Consider the following 21573-nt stretch of genomic DNA (forward strand, 5'->3'; position numbering starts at 1 on the left):
GTGTTGGCTGAAAGGCTGCAAACAAAGGCACAAAACTCGCATGTCAAATCCTGTATGGCTTTTCCACCCCATCCAATAGCTTTATTCACACAAACATCTCTTAATTTACAAAGCCTCTGCCACTCATACACATCAGGGGATCCACAGTGTTCAAAGAACTTAAATACGACGTCTCATACCAACCCGAGTAAACCAAGTACAAAACATATTGATATAAAGTTGTTCACACGTAGGTCCTAGATTACCAGCTTCTGTGCAAAAAAAGAAAAAAAAATACAGATTTCTTTACTAGCGTCATGAGTTTGGAGTCTGGGTTTAGGCCGCCTGCTTTTAGCCAGTTGGGCAGAGATGTGCTTCAGTCTCCAACCAGGAGGCCTACCCCCGCTTGGGGAGCCAGACCTTGGGGGTGAAAGCATTTGGACAAGCTGCAGGAAAAGGGTTTCTCCCCTGGCAGCTAGAAGCTGCTTCCTATGGCACTTCCCTTGGCAAGTCAATGCCTCTAGAGAGGGCGTGAGATGCTGTTGGACACACGTGTCCGCATGCAGTGAGAGTCCTTGGTCAGGGGCTGTGTTTCAGAAGAGCCGGCAGGCTGGCTTTTCGCGCCGTCATCGGGTCTGTATGATGGGGCTGGGCGGCCCACCTACTTAACAGGCAGGCACGGCACCAATTTGCATAGGAAATGACTAGCTGCAGAGCGGAGAGAACAAAACAGCCTGTGCAGTTGCTAGGAACTGCGGCCAGATGCTCCAGCCGTAGTCGGGGCTCGCGCGAGAGGAGGACTGGATGCATCTGAACGCCAAGGAGCTGGCTTTGTTCAGCTACACAAGCCAGTGCTGCCAAGCCTCGGAACAAGCACAGGGGCGAGCTCCAAGACGCGGCAACCACACCAGGCCATAGACCTGCATGGCTTGAATAAAAGGACCAGTGTTTGCTCGAATGCGACACCAAGATGCAGTGCACGGCTTGAGAGGAGGGCTGGGCAGGAGGACCCTGGGCAGCGCAGCCTCTGGGGAGGTAGGAGAGAAAGGGGGCACATCTGAAAGGTGCCTACCCTGGTCCAGAGCAGCGTGGCAATGAGTGGAGAGTGGGGGCCTCAACAGCGGTACAGGGTATGAACTGGCTGGACTGTTTCTCCAGAGGCAGCTTTGGCAGTGCATGTGGAAGGGGGGAATGAGACCCAGCAGCAGCCTGTTTCCCCCTCTCTCGCCTTAAACCACGTCCTGGCTCCAGCCCACTGTGCCTGCATTGTGTGACCGGGCAGGCTTAAACCCAGACTAGATACTGCACACGGAGCAGAAGTCACAATGTGCACCGGGGGGAGAGTTCACAACGATGGGGAAAGTATTATTGCTCCAGAAAGACTCGGGGAGCCTCCTGATATGTCAAGGAGCTGGATCCTGAGGAGAAAAGGAAGACCGTGGGGGATGATTGCCTCTCTGTCGTTAGCACCTCTGGGCCTTGGACGCAGTGGCAGGGGGTGAAGGGGGACAGCTAGGCTGACCCTCCCTAGCGAGCCCATCTCTGTCCTCCCCTCCTTGAGGCATCTCTCTGGCTGTGGTACCCCGGCGCAGTACCAACGCCTTCCTCGGGTCTCCTGAAGTTTGGGTCATCCCCCCACGCTGCCATTGTAAACAGGATATTCGGAAGTAAACAATTGAATACAATCACGCCTATCACGAGACAGAGCTACACCAGGTCAGGCAAAGCCCCTCTCGAGCGCAAGCCTCCAAGGCAGCAGGCTTTCCTTGAGAGGAGCCCCTGCCCTCCCATCCCTAGCTAGGCTTAGGGCTCACGGAAACAAAACTGGTCCTGTGGTGCTGCAGGGTTCGAAGCTTCAATGTGGCCAGCTGGAAACTGGGAGAGCCCCTTCCATGAACCTGGGCAGCAGAGAGTGGTGCCCTGAGTCCCACGCTTGACTCCTTTTCCCAGAAGCTGGAAATCCCCCAGCTCCAAACCCCAATGCCAACAACTCAGACTTGGGTGAGAAGTTCAGCCAGCAGTGGTGAGACAGAGGAGCTAGACAGACACGTGTTGTCAAGCAAGAGGAAAGGGCTGTCCCTCCCTGGAAGGCTTTGCATGCACCGCAATGCTCGCTCCATGTTTGGGCCATTCCTCATTAGATACTGCTCCTCTTCAAGGAGTTTAGGCAGGGCCCTATGGACCCAGATGTGAGCCACCATGACCTGTAATGGTGGGCAGCTTCCATAGGATCATGGTAGGCAGAGAGCCATTGGCAGCAATGGCAAGAAGGAAATGGAAGGGGAGATGCTTTGAAATTTTAACCAGGGAACCATTCTACTTATTCCAAGGTTTGAGCTCTTCTCTAAATCCTGTAAGGCACTATGGTCGACCTTGCTAATATCAACCTGTTTCAAGACATCTATGATACAAAACCCAAGGTGGAGTTGTGTGGTTTGAAGGTGGTTTGGGATCGCAGTGGGGCTGAGCAGGTGGCTTTGGCCTGCAGTGCACTTGGGTAAGGGAGCCAATGTGACTTTTTCTATCGGCTGTATGTGGCCGACTTGCCTAAAAAGGATGCTGAAGATCCCATCCCCTCACACATGTGGACAAGGACTATCTGTCCCTGGAGAGGGTAAGCAAGTTGAGCAGAAAGTTCTGCAAGATGTGTGAGCTAAAGCAGCTCTCCTGCTTGGAGCTACCTTCTTCAGTACTTGAATATCCATCTCGGCACTCCTGCCAGGGAAGGCTGGTATGAGGAGGTCCAGCAATGGTTCTAGTACTTGGCAGCAGAGTATGGTAAAGGCTGCAAGTGGAGGGAAGGTGACCCAGAGATTAGGGCACTGCCCTAGGAAGTGAGGTACTCTGGCTCAATACCTGCTCCACTACAGATTGCCTGGATATTCCTGCTCAAATTGAGGGATCCTTCAGTACTGGGAAGGGCAGAAGTCCACCCTTTAACTTCATCTGCGAGAAGCTTCTTAGATGTTGCTACGTGAGCTGGGGATCAGCAAACTAGACCAGCAAAACTGAACCAAAGCTAGAAAGGCCTGACAGTCCTCTGTGGCTGAGGCAGAGGGGACCTGCCAATACTATGTCTGACTCAACCAAACCCAAACTTCATAGCCACAATTAACCATCCAGGAAAAAAGTTAATGTGTCCAAGGTTTGGCTGTGGCTGCCCACTGGAGCATCTGTGTGAGTGGGAGTGGGTCAAACAGGAGCAGAGCCTTTTTCCTGGCTTTGCAACACATTGGTCGCTAGATCTGAATGAAATGTTCACAAGACAAGATGTTGAATCATGCAGGGAAAAGCACAAAAGCTACCGCTCCATGCTACAGCTGTGCTATTCCCCCTACGACATCCAGGAAAGTGCCGGATACGTTTTCTACCATCACTGGGTTCCACCTGTTCTGCCAGAGGTAAAAACCCTAGGTGCCATCTCCGACCTCGCTACGGCTCTCGTTGCTTCTACGGAATGGGACAGAATATTGAGCAGACAAAGGGGCAGCAACAGGTGGACTAGAGTTACAAGGGAGGGACAAAGACAACACTGAAGTCCCCCAGCTCCCCCCACAAAAAGACAATGGGCATATTGCTGTAAAGCTCTAGTCTGTGGGATGAGAAATCAGCAGGGACCTCTTCTAACTGAGAGCCGATCCACGAGTGTGGAATACTTCAAGCAGAGAGGCCTGGTTGGAATAACGTGACCAGTGCCTCCTGGACCAGCACCCGGCGCTTAACACGGGAAGACGTTCAGATTCAAAAGAGGTTTTAACTGCAGGGCTAAAAAGGATGCTTTGTGCTCTACTTATGGCGAGCAAGGCGAAGGACTGATTGAGACTGTGGCACAGGTCAGCCCCAGAAGGGCAGGGCAGCTCAAGTTGGCAAAGAAATGAAGTCTTAACAGACTAATCACATGCCAACCTCCTTATCTTGGCTTTCCACCACAGAGAAACTACCAACAGGGCCAGGCTTGAACAATAGTGTTGTCTTTGCTCCCTAAACCTGTTTTTACCATTTGCTGAATGACAGTTTTCTGCAGGAGACTGGAAATAGTACAATAAATAACTAGCTGTAAGGAGGCCTCTGCCCCCAGTAACTTCAAGTTACTTGTTCTTTTCTGCCTTTTTTTCTGTCCTCCTCCCTACAGTTCAGTTTGTCACCTGAAAACTTAACCCAGTGACTCCCCATGTGCCCGTTACAGAAACGGGCACGGCTGCCTAGTTCTAGGGGTAAAGAACTTCTGAAGGGAGCAAGGGTCTTTCCACTACAGTCTTGCCCAGTCAACCGCCTTTCATGTCTCCTTTGGCTACTGCGCTCTAGTGTCAGTTGTTTCACAGGGTGGGCAGAGCCCACCTGGAAAGGAGCCATTGGACTGGAAACCAAGACTTTGTTTGCAACGCAGACTTTCAAAGACCTCCCAGTCTCTTTTTTTTCCTACCACCACCAAAGTACAGAGCAAATCTAGTGATCCTCTTCCCCCAGCCACCACCCCCTTCAAGGTAATGAATGTTAATGTTTAAAAACCGAACTCGTGCACATCCTGATTCAGTTCTGGTACTTGCCAGCAGCAGCGATTGCCTTGCTATGCTTTCCATCCTGATCTGCGTGTGGAAATGCATCTTCGCTAGAAACGCCTTTTGGATTCTGGCTGAATAACAAGGGGGAGCTGAGGGCAGGAGGGAGAGAAGTATACTTTTTCTGACTTTCTCCAACAGTCTTGTGACTCAGTGGGTTGCATAGCTTCACTCTTCCGAAGTCTCAGGCAGCCAAAAAATGAAAGAAAACCAAACCCCAAAAAACCAAAAGCTGACTGCTGCAGGGATCCGGCTATAGAGCGATCTTCTGTTTAGTTTGTGTCCCTTATCCTTTGCTTCCCTCTGCGCATGTAAATCATGGAGACTGTAGGTCCCTGGTAAATAAACCTGGAAAGAAAGAAAAGCAATAAAAATCAGGTACTGCCATTGTTTCGTTCCAGGTGCGGGGAGGGTGTGCTATGTGTGCGTTGGGGAGGGAGGACAGAGACTAGGGATATAATGTAGTGCCCTGAAAACCCTTTTATTGGTTGCCCAGAGCGCCTGTCTGCTGCGTCATTCTTTTCCCTGTGTTCCCCTACGTTACATTTCCAACGCCAATAGTAGCCAATATCTGACCTGGTGAGAGAGACAGCATAATATAGCACACAGACAGGAATTGAATAGTCCACATTATTTTATGGTATAAACCTGTGATTTCTAGCACAAGTTGCATAGGATGGTAGCATTCAACCAGAAAAGAAAGGTAAAACAGTAATTAAAGTACTTGGAAGTGTAGGTGGTCATGGGAAGGAGTCACTGTAGAGGGACCACACCAGTACTTATTTCTACTCTTGAACAGTCTGAGATGTTGGTCTTGAATTGTTACACACCCCTCTTCCTATCCACGCCTTTGCCACTGAGTTGGGACTGACTGACTGGAGCACATCTGGATTCGAGAGTGTTTCCCTGCCTAGTTGGGTAACTGGTCCACAAACAGCAGGTTGCCAAGATGAATGCATATATGCACACACAGGGCAGTGGATCAAGCAAGCGAGAAAGCAACTCAGGCTAAGTGTCTGTGCTGGGGGTGACTGAACACCCCTTTGCTAGTTAGCTTTCCACCAGGGCTCGCCGAGTGGAAGAGGGAGCGTGCATCAAATGGTTGGTTTCATGCTACCAAGTCTAGCCTGCACCCTCAGTTGGGTTTAGTTTAACTAGTCCCAGGAGGGCTGTAGGCTTGTGTTGTTTCTGTAGACTGAGCCCAGTGCAATCCCATGCCAGGGGCTCAGTGCCAACCTCCTATTCTCCCTGGCTCCCCCTTCATTTCAGCAGCATGTAAATCGTTCAGCTTGTATAACAGGCTGGGAGAAGGGAGCCCCTATGCTCTGCTCCGTGGCACTTCTCTGCGTGTTTGTCTGGACGCAGGGGGAGAATGTTTGCAGGCTGCATCCAGACCAGGTCATTTATACCACTCTGGGCATCAATTCAGCCCCATGGGGAGGATGTGGATGAAGTTGATGCCTGCCCTCCCCAGGGCTGCTCTGATCACAGTTGGAGCTGATAAGGTGTTACCCTGGTGCCAGGGCTGTGGATTTCACAGATTTCATAGACACTAGGGCTGGAAGGGACCTCAGAAGATCATCGAGTCCAGACCCCTGCCCCAAAGGGCAGGAAGTCAGCTAGGGTCACAGGATCCCAGCAAGATGAGCATCCAATTTGCTCCTGAAGTTGTTCAATGTAGGTGCTTGAACCACCTCCGATGGCAGGCTGTTCCAGACCTTGGGGGCTCGGACAGTGAAGAAATTCTTCCTTATGGATGCTCCTCTTATTTTCACCGTAAGTTAAGTCTTGGTCCATTAATGCCTAAACTTTCAGGGATGGTTTGGAAATAGTCAGATTCAGCACTGAAGGGACCTCATTGCAGCCAGACAAACAAGTGGAGAAATGCCCCTGCTTCTCTCTGCCGATGGCCTGGTCCTGTTTCGGTATGGTCATGTTGACTCATAGCAGTCGAGGAAAGCTAGGATTCCCCCATCTCCTGTCCTGCTGCCCACCAGCCCTGCCCATCCGATGGTGCCTTCTGCCTGCACAGAGAAATGTGGTGAGCCCACAGCCATGGGCTCTGGGAAATGGTCCTTCCCTACCTCAAAGGAAGTCAGCCAATCCTCAAATAAAACAGCACTGTTGACTTAATGACAACCTCCTGGAAGAAAAAATGCAGCAGAACCTGGCTGCCTCATGCCCTTGGCTTCTGCAGCCCTTGCAGAGAGGAGGGTTTCCAAGCCAGCTTGGGGTCATACTGCCACAACAAGCCAGGTGCTCTTAAATGATTGCTGTGGCTTTTATTTCACAAGCTGCCACTTCTCTGATGAGCTGAGACTGCTGATGAATGCCAGCTGAGAAGAGAAGAGGCGCTTTTCGAAGTAAAAGCTACTCCAAACAGTGGTTTGCCTTTTACTCCGCAACCAGCTGAGTATTAAGCAGTTGTGAACCACCTGGATACGAGTGATCTGGGGTCTACTTGTAATTACTGGTCAGAAAGCTATTCAGATCCCTCTCTGCCTTAGCAAATCTGGTTAAAAGGCATCATGCTAACAGAATAAAAGGAGCAGCACTGCAGCAGGCACCAGGAGGAATAAGAATTCAGCTCTGCTTTCTAGGACTGCCCAGATAAACCAGTTAGCCTTTGCCTGTGTGGGAAAGTGGGGCATCTGGATGGTTTGGAAAGGAGATGCCAGAGGGGAGAGTCGGAACCCTTCTCTATGTGCCCGCCTCGTTAGCAGGGGAGAGCGATCCTGTTGCAGTGATACAAGATGCTGGCGAATCTTCAAAAAAGAGCCCTCATTTTTCAACCCTGGAGTTTTTTCCCTGAGTACAGTGGCTCTTGAAACAGCAGATGCAACTGAACTGACGCAGGCTGTTTGAAGCAGGGCACGTTTGAGGGCTTTTAATCCCTCCACTGATGCCACAAAGAGTTTTTAATCAGCTAAAATGTTTGCCTGGGCATCTGCAGCTTACACCTACTGCACCGAGACCTGGCATCCGGGGCAGAATGGAAGGGCAACAGGTTGCACTGATGATGCAGAGCGATGCTCTGCCTGTCAGCCAGCGAGGGCTATTTCTGGTAGCCGAATGCTTTTGCTAATGAAAGCAAGTTTCCCCATTAATCATCTCGCTCCCTGAAGGAGAATAAAAGGCCTGGAGGTACAGTGAGATGGGGTAATTCCTGCCTTGTCTCCTAGGTTGCACACTGTGCTAAAGAAGTGCCAGTGGGCACAAAACAACCTTTACAGAGTCCCCCCAATATCAGACCTCCTTCACCTTCCCCCAAAAAAGTGCAGGAAGGGTACAGAGGATATGGAGAACTGCTTGCACTCGTCAAGTGTGTCCAGACATGACCAGGCAGAACTGATGCTCAGGGCTCTGCTCGTCTCTTGGTAAAACCCCACATCTCCTCTTCCTGTCCTGGAAGCATCAATCCCAGAGAATCTACTGGGTTGTCTCATGTGAAAAGCTCTCACCCTTCCAGATTTTTTTGCTTTCTATTTCCTATCCCATCTTTGCTGCTCTTTATGCATCTAAGACAACAGCACTCAAAAGCAGAGCCCAGCAGGCCCTTAACCTGGTTGGCTGTTGCATGTTTTGTAAGAGTGGCTTGCTCACCTGTTCCCACCCACAACGGACTCACAGTGTCCTTGCTGCAGAAGCCCTCCCTGCCAAACCTGAACTGAAGAAGTGCCAAGCCATGTTGGCATTGCTCTCCGAGGGCTTGCTGTCAGTAAAGATAATTTTATTTATTACTGTGCACCTCATCCTGTGCCCTTGCTGCACAGAAGTGATGTATTAATTATAGCCAGGTGTAGTTCTGGGACTACACAGACAAAGCTGGCTATTACTCTGAAAAGTCAGGCAGTGAAGGTGTCTTTGTGGAAGAGGAAATCCTTCTGCTAACTAATTCCATCACTAGAAGTAAAGAAGCCAGTCCGTTGAGGGCCCACTAGGAAAACTGGACTGAAGCAGATGATAGACTCACTGTCTGCATGATGCACCTGGTGCCAGCCAAGGTAGAGCCATCGGTGCTGGGTGGGGGAAGGACTGATGAAACCATCTCACATTGAAGGCAGCATCCAAGAAGCTGCAGATGGACCAAAGTAAAAGAATCCTAGAAATGAAACCCGCCGGGCACCCTACAGGGATGGGATTCATCCTAAAACCAGACTGGCTCTTTGAACTGTGCAAGTGGTCATGTCGGGTCCATCAGCAAAGTCTAGCTCCTTTGCTAAGTAAAACCCCTCAGCTTGATGCTCCACAGGAACTTGACTAACTGCTGCTTGACTTGCCCTTCTCCAAAACGTGGATGCCTCGACTCACATTTTAAATCAAAGTAATGGCATTTAGCCTGTGGTGACCTGAAAAGCAGCAGCAGAGAGATAGATGCCTTGGCAGTGAGCAGAAATCTAGAGCTGGAAGGCTTTCCTGAGAGTGGGACCATGGTGGTTCCTGGCAGTTGGATGTTCGGGACTCGGTTGTGGTTTCACTCCACTTGGCAGGCGTCCACATTACAAAGACTACATTTACCTGGTGGCCCCACTGGGAAAGACAGACTCGGGGATCCGTGGAGAGTCAATTATCCCTTTCATCCAGGGGACTCGGAAGAAACACCCTTTGCCTAGCAGCTGAGGGCTGGGCCTGCTCTGAGGATGGGGAAAACGCTCTCCTGGGTTGCCAGTCTCCACTCAACTCCCAAAAGAAGGTTGCAGAAGACTGACCTAGAGACTCAGACTTCTGAACAGTGGTGCTCCTTGGTTTTTAAAACTAAGTAGAACTGGAAGACTAGAGTCAACCAGATGAACAAGAAATGGTATAGACCTTATCCTACTTTTGGGAGGGCGTCACTCAATTCTTTATAAAAAGGAGGGAAACTATGGGTAGCTCCAAGGGACGTCTGAAACTGGAAACAAAAGAGGAATTTCCCTGTGTTCTTTGGGCTCAGCTGACCTCGGGTACACAGGATCCTGCCCTGGTCTGACTAGGATGGATCACTTCTCTGTCTAAGCTGGTAGAAATTAAACTGAAAAATTAACTGGCCTTTACATATAAGAGTCTGAGCAAGCCTGTCGTCTTCTTGAGATATCTGCACTTGTGGTACATGTGCTGCTGCTTGTTAGTTCTGCTTAGCTGGCCCATCATAACCTGAGTGCAGAAATCCTACAGGTTCAAGAAGGGAGAGTTGTTGGATTTTTCCTTACTCCCCAGCTTTGCAAGAGCACATCTTCACTGCTATTCCCCAGGGTGAGTGGTGCTGATTTAGGCCCTGTGGAAGCATTCCCACAGCAAGGCCAGACCCATGTTATTCTGTCCGCACCGTTTCTACAATGGTCTGTGTGAGGTCCTATCCCGTCGTTCTTGTATGAAGATGTTTGGCATACTTTCCCTATCAACAGTGAGAGAACCCATTTGGAAGTGTCCACCCTGCGACTGCTAGCTGGCAACGCAGGCAGCTTGGTGGAGCTCCCACTTAGCTGAAGGAAGCCCTGAGCAGAGCTGAACAGTGGTCAGGGCCACGCTGTCATCCACAACTGTCTTTTAGGTCCAGATTTTTCTCTCAGCTTCAAGAACATCTCTCAAAGTAGGTCCATATAGTTACACTTGGTCTGTAAAGGTAATGGAGTTCAGTGGCATTTGTTGTAATTAGGAGCTTCTAATTTTATGGGAAAGCTGGCACTAAGCTCGGGAGAGTGGAGGGGTTTCTGGCGGTGATGATGGTCCATATGTGTGGTGGGCAGTTTCTTCCCTGTCTAGCTTCTCAGGGTGCACAAAAACCTATGGAAAAATGAGTCCAAGTGATGAAATAATATTCTAAGGACAGAGATGGTATCTTGCTTTGGGACTCAAGGCCAGCAAATGGGAAAGGAAAATCAAAGCGCTTGAAGTTTCTTGTGCAGTTTTGCACAGAAATGGAACATCTTCCTTCAAGCCTCTGTAAACAGGTACACAGTCACTGGAAAATGAATGAAGATGGGAAAGGTGTCCAAAGGCCAAAGCAGGGGAGAAATGAACCTCTTCACCCTCCTTTTAAGTCCAGAAGGGCAAGGGAAGGGAGAGGATGTTGTTAGAGCTGGCCAGGCTGGGCTGCCCGTGAGTCCTGTGCCATGCAGGAGCTAATTCCCCTCTCCACACACCATCCAGCCTATAAGATGTTTTAAAATTAGAAAGCTTAATTCATCTCTAATCATTAAAAACTAGAGCAGCTCCCAGCTGCCTCATTCTACTGCCTGGCCCCTCTATCTGTCACGTAGGCCCAAGTGCTGGAAGCTGCACCTGAGTGCCAGCAGGAGCCCTCTTCTCCACTTTGTTTCGATGCCCAGCACTAATTGCTCCGTACAAGCCCCCTCCTGCATTTCAAACTGTTCCAAGATAGCACAGAGCACTCGAGCGAGAGCAGTGCTTCAAGCGCTTTGGGGAGCGCCTCAGTGTTATATAAGGTCTTGAAAGATAAATACTGCGAGATCGCTTCCGCAGGAGCAAAGCCCCTGCCATCAGCACTGCCCGCGTGAGCTCCTGCCACCGTCTGTGTTATAATCCAGAGCTAAGGGCAGTGGACTGTGAGGCTGCATAACAAACAGCCATGTGATCTTATTGTGTCTTTATCCCCGCACTGGCACTTTAGTAGAGAGGAGCTGACTACAAAGCTCAGTCTGCTCAGGTACCTGAAAAAAGATCTTGTGGGTATAACTACAAAGTTCAGTATTTTGACTTGAGTTGCATTTGGGTATAAACGACTTGCCCAAATTTGCCATATTGGTACCAAAGGGAGAGGGGAACCCAGCTGCGGGAATATTTCTGGAAAGCAGTAACACAGGCAACACCAGCCTTGACTTGAAACCAGTGCACAGCTGGAAAAAGTGTACGCGTGGGGTGGGTTATGCCAGTGTGCGTGACTAGGCAATAAAGCCTTGCACGGGGAAGGTGGCATTAAGAGCTGTGCAAATTCTGGCTAAGGCTGTGCAAGGAAGAGCTACTGTTTGCTGTGTTAGCATATCAACTTCAGCAAGTCAGAGCCTGGGAGTCTCTTGTTCTTAATTCTTTGTAGGGAGGAGACAGCTGAGTTTGGAATGACAAGCTGCAACTGAAGATGCCAGGGCCAAAGTGAAAAGTTGTGGGAAGTGTCTACAGGTTCAGCACTCAGCTCATGCTGCACCAGTGCAGGATTCAAGCGGTCAGGCTTCTTGAGCAGTTTGACCTAGCACTTAGGGCTGCACTAATGCTGGGGAAGATGAAGGATACAAATAGGAGGCATGAATCCTTTGTTTCAATGCAAAGTGGCACACACGCTTGCTGGATTGCCTACACCAGTGGTTTTCAACCTTTTATTTGGAGACCCCTAAAAAATGTCAAATGGAGATGTGGATGCCTCTGAATTGTAAGTGCAGGTATTCACATATTTTTGATTGACCATAGTTATCTTTTCCAGACCCCTTAGACAGTCTGCAGACTTCAGGGGCTCACACACCACAGGCCTCCACTGTTATGCTGCCTAGTGAACAACCCAGAGAAGCACTTCCCCAGCATGCAGCAAGGTGGGCTGCATGCAGCTTACCTATCCAGGACAAGGCAGAGCATGGCTGCTACAGCAGAAAGTCTGCAGAGCACTTGCACTCCACATTGCTCCCAGCTTGCTTTAAAATACAACCTGTGTCCTTCTAGACTTGTGCCGTTACATAAGATAGCACCACCTCTACTGCAGCTGTGCCACCGAACGAAATAGTCGGTGTGGACTCACTGCCTGCTCCCTCCACTGATAGCAGAGGGGAGAATCTGAAAAGGCAGCTGGGTTTTAAACAAACAGCTCCAGGGCAGGACTGTCCCTGCAATGTCTGCTACCCTGAATGTACTATTCCACCGATATGCGCAGAATGAATTTTCCCCAGAGGGCATGGGCTGGTTATGTAACTCGGCAGCATCATGTTAGCACAGCACGAGTGATCACAGATGGCAGCAGCAGAAGCAAAACACCAACCACTTGGGAGCTGCGTGTTGCAACTGCTTCCATAATGTCTCTAGCACACGCAGGAGAAGATGGCCACCTCTTCCCCTTCCTGAGCAAAAGAGCTTAAGCACCACAGGTAGCTAGTGACCTTAGGAGCAGTTGGTGAGACTGCTAAAACACTTCTCAAGGTTGTCACCGAGCCTCTTAGGTTGATGTACTGGGGTTCTGCTGTCACCATGTTTCTGTTTCTAGGTCCCAGAAAACGCACATCCTGGAGTCTTCCCTAAGAGTGTTTGCGTTCAATGGGCAAAACCACATTCCTTAACCTAAAAGTGGATTTGTTGTGCAAACAACAGCCTCGTGGAGATGGTCACTTGCTAATGCAGACTGGCAGGAAATGCCCCAAATAACGTACTTCTCTGGGTACATTTCAAACCGGTGCGTTTTCAGAAAGGGGAGGGATGGCACATCCCTCTTACACAATCGCGGCAATGCTCTTTTCAGGTCAACTGAACCAGGAGCAAGGAAGTTGGGATCAAGGCTTCCCAGGGCCATTGGTTTTGAGTTGCTCCTTACTGCTGTAATTTTCAGGTTTTACCCAAGGGTTTGGCTGGGACAACCCCTAGCTACAGCATGTGTCTAAGTGGATTTGCCAGGAAGGCAGGCTTCTCGCTGCAGGTCAGTAGCCTTGATTACCACACTGCTCAGCTCTACAAGTCTTGCAGCCACGTCTCTTGGCTGCTATGGTCCTCGAGGTCTCTTATTAAAACTGAAGAAAGCAGAGCTTCCACTCTGAATATCAGAGTTACTGGATGCTTCCTCAAACTACAAGCCTAGAAAGATGCAGGGTCTATTTTAAAATGAGCTGGGAGCAACGTATTGAGAGTACAAATGTCCTGCAAACTTCCTGCTTGTGAGGGCTTGTGTGTGTCAAGCGTGCCTGAGACAGGAGTTCTCTCCTGGCATTGTACAAGTGGTGTCTCTCACAAAGAGGAAGTCCCTTATTTAGCATGGAAATGAAACAAGACCAACTACATTCCTTCTCAGTGAAAGCAAGTGAAAAATAAAGAGTGTGCATTTCAAACTCCCCTGTCACTTTATCCAGTGCATTCCAGAGCAGGCTGCACAGCTGGTTTGGTGCTTCAGTAGGAAAAAGATTTTGGACAAATAACTCAACATTATAGCAGGTGAGTGTATAATGCATTGCAGCTGGAAGAGGGTGCCAGCTTCAAAGGTTCGTAAGTCCAAGCTAAGATTGAGGTAAAAGCACTGAGGGTACCTGGATGTGGAAGGAGGATGAAGTAGATAAGAGATATTCACTTTAAAACACCCTGGTGAATGGAACGCAGGTCTCCAAGTGCAGGGAGCCTTCAGTGCGTCACCTCAAGCAGTCTTTGAATGTGGGGGATTCTCAGGTTGCTCACCCTTCGGCTGCAGGTAGAGGCCACCTGCTCTCCCATACAAAGATAGCTGCCTACCACAGCGTTCCAGCTTGCTGAAACTAGTCTCAACATGCAGCTTGATAAGGTAATGAATGAGATGATATAACTTGGCTTCCTACAACAGCAAGGGACTGGACTCCTCTCAGGAGTGATACATCAGTAAGTGAAACACTGAGTAGATACTGCCAAGGTTGAACCTGTCTTTTCATGCATGTATCTTGATACAGGGGGGTGTGATGCTTTTTCCAGGGGTCCTACAGGGAAAGAAGAGTGGAGATTTTTGTCCTAGTTGCTTAGTGAGTGGTCCCTTGACTCACTAACTAGACAGGCACCAATTGCTCAGTGAGGGGGGGAGGGACTCTCTGACTCCTTCCCAGTGTTTACGCGGTCTGGCGAGCACTGGGAAATGCTGCTCATTCTGTTTTCCAGCCCCTATTTCTAGTTTTCTTTTCACTAGGGAAGGTGGAAGAAACCGCTCAGGAAGTTGTTCTCAGGATGAGCCAGTACAGAAAGAGCTCTGGGAACAGAAAAGCCTGCACTGTCCCATTGCACAGAACAGCTAACGGCAAGGGTGGTGCAGTGGAGGAAGGGAAGGTGTCACAAACTGTAGAGCACTTACCCAACTGCAAAACACGGCTGCTTTGCCCTGAATTTTAAGCAGCACATGTCACCTGGTCCATCCTGGTTTCAAGCTCGAAGGCATCAGGTCGATCCTGTGGGTTAGCAGCCAACATGTCTTTCAAGAGCTGTTTGATCCCCTCAGACATGGAAGTCCTGCGTTTCTGAGGGATATGCAGCTCCATCTTTGGGTTTTCTAGCAGCGCTTCCCCAACAGGCACAATCTCTGTTCCCTGCTTGATGTAGGTCCCCAGCAGCTCCTTCTTGGTCTCTGCGTCGATGAACGTTATCCTCTCAATCATGGCCCAGATGATGATGCCCAGGGCAAAGATGTCTGCCTTGGCTGTGTAGTGCCCCTCCCAGACCTCGGGGGCCATGTAGAAGTCAGAGCCGCAGGCTGACGAGAGCCAGTACTTGTTCACGTTCACATTTTTGTTGTCGTTCCCGCCCTCCTTACCCCGAGCGGTCAGACCAGCACAGACCTTGCTGAGTCCAAAGTCTGCCACCTTGAGAACAGGGGCACCAGATTTCTCCGTGATCAGGATGTTGTCTGGCTTCAAGTCTCTGTGCACAATATGGTTCTTGTGCAGGAAGGCGATGGCACTGGTCAGCTGGAGCATGAAGCTCCTGTTGGTGGCTGGGTCCGGTCTCCGGGAGAGGATGTACTGATTGAGATCGCCCCCTTCGCAGAACTCCATGACGAACCAGAGATAGCAGGGTTCCTCGGCATAGCCCAGGATTCTCTCACCTGGGAGGCACAAGACAAGGGGGAGGGACGTTAGACACAGAGATCAGCAACAGCAGGACAGTCACGTCAAGTGTACAAGAAGGTCTCTGAAGGCTTAAGCCAAAAGCTGCCAGTAAGGTTCTGCTGAATATACTTAGCTTTGCATATCTAAGGGACAGAAAAGCATCTGGCATGCAGTCCCTTAGCTGTGTGCACTCTGCTACATAACTGGAGTAAGGGCTTGTCTGTCTGTTGATCCTGATTAGACGGTAGCCAAGAAAGAAAAAAAGTATTTGTGCTCTTTACCAACAGTTACAGTTATGCTAACGAGGAGTTAGCAGTATTTATCTGCATTAAGGCCTTGCAGCAACCTAGCTGATTTCTGTGCCCCAGCAAAAGCGAGATGCAACAGCACAGCTGTGATGACACCATGGGAATGCTGAATCGTTAATAATACTGCATAAAGCGGCAAGAGCTAAGTTTAGACGAGCTCTTAGTTAGCAAGCAGAGAACTGGACATAGCACACAGGTACTTGAGTTGTGCATGCTTAGTTTTGCTTCTGCCTATAAAGGCATTAACAGGTTTCACTGCCCAGTGCAAACAGCATTTTATGCCTCTCCTTTTAACAGCTACCCAGAGTGATCTCAGAAAAAGCTGCCGGTAGAAGGGTCAGGGCACAGGGCAAGGCCTAATGTGTAAGATGTGGATTTTAGTGGCCTGGCACATTGTACTTGGCTTGCCATACTCCTCTCCACATCAAGCACTCCTCTGCTGCAGAGTACCTGCTCTGGGAATGAGTGAAAAGCACAGCAATAACCAACTGGTCAACAAAGACCAAGTCATGCAGCTACCACTGGGGATGACATGAGATGAGATATTTGTAGCCTAAAGCCACTTTTCCAAGCAGGAGAGGGGAGCAGTGGCAGGGGGGGACTCTGGGTTTGACTAGGCTCATCTGTTTGTGTGTTCGAGGAAGCAGGCCTCGGCTACAAGGGCAAAATCCCATTATACAGCTGGGGTGTCTCAATCAGACACTGGGAGTTAAGTTTTTCTCAAGCCTAGGCAATTCCTCTCAATTACCTCCACTTTTTCCAGCCGGTCCCATGGATAAACCTGCAGCACTCTACCGGGCTAAGTGACTCTGCACGCCAGCAAAAACAACCTTCCAGCACAGCCCTAGAGGACCCGTAGGAAAGAGACCGGAACTTGCAGTGCCCAGCAGTGCCAGGGACTACCAAGAAAGCCAAGTATCAGCCCTTTCGTGTCAGCCTCTGTAATGGTCAGTGATTGGGGTGGATGGGTGGGGAATATTGGTGATTTGTACAAACAGTCTGCAACCATGACTACTGCTATGGAAATTAGCCTATATAACAAATATTTGGCTGCACCCCACTGTTCTCAGCAAAGGATGATGCTTAGGTCAGGACCAGGGAAGTGGGCCCCCACTCACAACCCGATGGGTCAGAACTGGGACCCCAGGGAGATTGCGGCCAAGGGAGACTCTCTTCAAGTTGTCTGCTGGGGACTCTGTCCTGGGTATGGAAGGGTTATTTGTTTCTGGAGACAAGATATCTGAACAGGAAAACTGTCTGAGCTGCCCTTGGTAAGAAATGGGTATGACAGAATGGAAAACTGAAGAGACAGCCACTTGTCTTGAGAACAAAAATATTTGCACAGTCAAAACAGCTACGTGCATGTGCGGCTTCTACTTTCGTTAACTCGGCTTCACGAAAGGCCTGGTGACACCTTGCTAGGGCAGAGGGCTTGTTTCTATCCTTCAGTCAATGCTCTTCCAGCCCCCTGCAGCAAGGTTTTGGATGCACTGGCTATTCTTGGCAACTACCCAGGCTGCTCTGGTAACGCTCTGAACAGCTGCCTTCCGCTGCGTTTACTCCGGGATGCACGTAGTCTGTCTCTGACAGCTATGTCAAGCTCTTCGGGTGTGTGTGATGCAGAAGCAGAAGTGCTGCTAGTAGCAGGATACGGTGTGCGTGTGGGAATGCAAAGGTACTCGGACGCTAGTGCCTCTCGCAGTGACTGGCTTGAGCTCAGCCTCACCATGAATTCGTTTCCAGGAGGCTAGACTACTTTTGGGAAAAGGAATTGCTGTGATGGGGCTGACATTCAGACTCCAGATGTCCCTAGCCAAGGGCAGTTGTGACAAGATGGCTGCACTGATAGCAGCACCATGTCCGGGGGCAGCTGAACTTAGAGAGGTACCAGAATGCCAACCCCATTTCCACTCGCCAGCTACTCTCACCTGACTGTTGCCATCTCTTTGCTTTTATCTTGGTCAGACTCGTTGCCTACCACCTCTCTTCTGCCATTGGGGTCTCTTCCCTGCCTGGCCTCTGAAGAGCACAGCAAGGGCTGTGCCTTTAGTTCCCTGGTCGTGAGCCTTGCACAGAGAAAATGGTCAAGAAATTTCCTCTTGCAGCTGGCTCTCCCACACAGAGTAGGAAACGGATATCAGAGGAAGAGGGTTTGAAGCTGATCCATGATTTAAGATTCTGCTTACAAAGTCCCACTGAATTCAAGTGACACCTCTTCTACCTCCCCACCCACTAAGGAACGCTAGCACAAATTGACCCCTTTGTTGCTGCAGACATTCCTCACCCCACCCACTGTAACCTCTCTTCAGAGCAACTAATTCACTGAGCCAATTTAGTAGCTACTGAACTGATGGCCCTCTCCTCCATCGTAATTAGATGCAATCTAAACCTCCCCACAGCAAACATGCTGCACTGTAAAATGTAAGGCCTGGATGCTGGAATGAGCCAGAGACATTTGACACTAACAGGCTGTCCATAGTAAGTGTGAAGGCTGCATGCCCGTGGTGGACGCTGCAGAAGCATTTTGCAAGCTGCTGTCTCAAATGCATGCTGCCTGGACCTCTCCAGCTCTGTGCAGACACCACAGGCTATGAACAGCACATGGGGCACGTGGCCAAGCACGAGCCCCAACAGCATGTCAGTGGAGAGATGGAGGCTGCACACACTGCAGTCGCATACGTCACTCCTGACTGCCCTTATGTGAGATGCCAGCCTAGCTCCAAGCTGGGGGTCCAGCTTTCTAGCTGTACTTTGCTTTAATGAGATGCTGAATAATGAATTGAGGGCTACAGGCCACATTTGCTGTTAAATAATTGAAGCCCCACATAGACCAACGTCCTGCTACTTGTGCTCCTCGTTTGGAATCAGTCTCGAGTTAATCCCCACGTCCTGAACCTCAGCACGTTGGCACTGCATCTGCCTGGGTCTTTAAATAGCCCAGCTGCGGTCGTGCAGAATGGCACAGCAGCGATTCTACGTGCTGGGGGATACAGGCCAGAGCTGAGCGGTGGTACTTGGGAACCAGAGGGCTAGGATTCAAGTACCCTGTACCATCAGGGAAGGAGGGAAAACTTTTGGGGTGCTCTTACCCAGTTGGAGTACGTATTTTGGGGCACTTAACAACATAACCTTGGCTATTAGCTATGGCTTCTAGCTGGGTCCCACTGCCCAGGGGGCAGGGGGTGGAGTTGTTGGGGGTGGGGCAGGCAGGACTGAGATGTGCAGAGCCTTAGTGGGATTTCTTACTTAGGGCCCCTTTTTCCCCAGCCTAGGGGAAAACCTCATACACTAAAATCAGTAATGAAAGTGTGTAGATACCATGGGAGAGTCCCGTCAGCCTTCTGAAACATCTCCAGCCTCAGATAAAACTTGTTGCAGCTAGGGAGGGGAAGTGGAGGGACAGATTGAGCTCTTCTGCATGGAAGTACTCAAGGATAGTGGTACAGCTTTGAGCAAGATTTCTAGCAGGCACAATGAGAGCTGTCACCAGTTTACGGGGTCTCTTGCAGGGACGGACTCTCTGTACTTGCAGGGTTTCGGGCCATGTTTTGGACACCAATTAGCAGCGCAGAGTTGGCTCTGGTGCTTCACAGTGCATGGCAGGAAAAGGAATCTCTGCTTATGCAAGCTGTGAAACATTCCCTTGTCCTGTCCCCCATTGCTGGGAAGAGGGTCTCAGATGAGTACTCCAGTACTTTTGGGGAGGCCCTTATACAATGAGTGGGTGAAACTTCTCAGGAAGAAGGGACTTCTATAGGGGCAGCCAAAAGGTACCTCAATACCTTTCAGAGCCCCTTGTGAGCCAAAGGAAGCTGGTCTGACCTGATTGGGGAAGGGGGGAGGGGCTTTTGGGGGACAGGCAGTTACAGGGCTTTATGAGCTCAGGGGGGTGGGAATGTCTGTGGAGGAGGGGCTCTACCAGACAAGTGGGGCCAGCTCCAGTTTCTGTACGAGTACATGCCAGTTTACTTGTATACAGGTCCTATTCTATTTCAGTTTTCTACCAGATGCAATGGACTGGCTCTGCTTGGGGCTAGCAGAACGCACAGAGGGTTATGCAAAGGCCTGGGACTTCAGGGAGGGACACGGAGCAGTCTAATCCAGGGTGCAAGGGAAGTGGCAGGCCCACAGCCATGGGGGTGCTCACTGGTACAAAGCTCAACCTGGCTCAGACTGCAGCCTCAAGGCCATTTAGGGATGCTAGCACCTATGGAGGGGGTCCTTAATTTGTTCCAATTGAGGGTACATCAAAAAAGCACAGACTCCAAAAGGTGCATGGAGCCCTGGAACATCCCAGGAAGGCTGCCCTCAAGGAAAGCATGCTGGCTTTGCTCGAGGCAGGCGATGGGACCCTGGGGCAACATGGGGAGTCCTTGAGCAGTAGGAGGACAGGAGGCATGGGATCTGCAGGGCTGCGTGTATGGGGGAAGCCTGCAGCCAAGGGGGACGGGTACTTTCAGAGAAACTCCTTCCAGATAGCACAGCAGCTTTTGTTTGGGGAAAGGAGAAGGGAGGGTCTTGAGGAAGCATGGGGATTTGGAGGGGCACTCGGGGGTGGGGGTAGAAGGAAAGAAGCACAGAAGTGTCCCAAGGCTGTGCCTGCCTTCTGAGGGTGCATAGGGGTGGGTCTCGGGACCATGGGAGCACCCTATGGCAGTGTCTAGAGGTGCGTTAGGTGGGGCAGTATGTATGAGGGAGGTCTTCAAAAAAAATGCAGGGAGAGAGCACTCTGCTAGCTGTGTGCCCTGAAGAGAGAGCAGGGGTATGCCAGTCCCCCACCCACCCACACGGCACGCTAAGGTATAAGGGGCTCCTACTGCACAGAAGCACTTAAGATGCGTGGGGTCCATCGGGGGCATGTATGGGGGTCTGAGGACCATGGCACAGCTCTGGTGCATGTTAGGGTGCAAGGAAGGTTCGTGAGGAAGGTGGGGGGGGTGTGTCTCAAAAGGCTACTGGGGTCATAGAGGGGGTCCAAGGACTGTGGGCTCAGGGGCAGGGTTAGGGTGCACAGGAGGCCCCGTGCAATGCATGGGAGTCACAGGGTTGCTGGAGGCCCTATGGGTGTGCCTGGGCATGTTAGGGAGGCCCTCTGGCATTCGTAGGGGTTCAGGACTGAGGGTGCATGGAAGTGCCTGGGGGTATTGGTGCATGGGAGATGGGGGTGGGTGGGCAGCAATTAGGGTGCATGGGGGTCCAAGTACTGGGGGTATAGGGGTTCCCTAGGAGGGTACAGAGGTGATTGAGGGGTGTCAGGGTATATCAGAGATCCTGTGGGGTTCATGGAGGTTGCAGGGCTGAGGGGGTGTCAGAGTGCCGGGGCAGTGGGGACCCTGTGGGGTGCATATGGGTCCCAGGGCTACAAGCTGTAGGGCTGCCCAGGGAAGAGGATGTTATGGTGCTTGCAGAGTGCAAAGGTGCCTAGGGCCCCGTGTGAGTGCTCATGTGGTACGAGGCACTAAAAGCTTTGTGCAGGTGTTAGGATGCATAGGGTGCGAGGGTAGGGGTGCCCTGGGGTGCTGCCTGGAGTGATATTAGGGTGCAGGAGTGCTGGGAGCCCTGTGGGGGTGCCAGGGGTGGCTGAGGGATGCAGGGAGCCCTGGAGGGTGTTAAGGCAGAATGCCAGGACAGGGGTAGAGGGGTCCTGGGAGTACCTGGAGGGTGCATGGGGGGGAGAGAGGGGGCTCACAGCTGGGGATGCCAGGAACCCTGTGTGAGTGCATGGAGCTGCCTAGAGGGATATAGGTCCTGGGGGGCACAGGGGAATAATGGGTGCCAGGGGTCCTAGGGGATGCTCATGGGATGCAGGCACATGGGGAGCCCTGTGCAAGTGCCAGGCTGCACAGGGTGACAGGACAGAGGCACAGGAGCAGCCTGCAGGGGTGGGGATGCCTAGAGGAGCATTAGAAGTGCATGGGGGGTGGTCTCTATCAGCTGGCATTGCCCGCAGGCTGCAGGAGGATCCCAGTATCAGAGCAATGCCAG

At 50.8% G+C, this 21573-nt stretch overlaps 1 protein-coding gene across 1 annotated transcript in view; it reads right to left on the reverse strand.

The window, feature by feature from the left end:
- Positions 1–43: 43 nt before the first annotated feature.
- STK35 (serine/threonine kinase 35) overlaps positions 44–21573 on the reverse strand; it is a gene marked incomplete at its 5' end in the record, with an annotated part of 22775 nt that continues 1245 nt past the window's right edge. Inside the window, 2 exons of the mRNA XM_019548103.1 lie at positions 44–4886; positions 14530–15276. Coding sequence (XP_019403648.1) covers positions 14564–15276 — 713 coding nt within the window. The remainder of the gene's footprint in view (positions 4887–14529; positions 15277–21573) is intronic.

Source organism: Crocodylus porosus, unplaced genomic scaffold (assembly GCF_001723895.1).
Source record: "Crocodylus porosus isolate Cpor-Errol unplaced genomic scaffold, CroPor_comp1, whole genome shotgun sequence".
In the NCBI taxonomy this organism is placed as follows: domain Eukaryota; kingdom Metazoa; phylum Chordata; order Crocodylia; family Crocodylidae; genus Crocodylus; species Crocodylus porosus.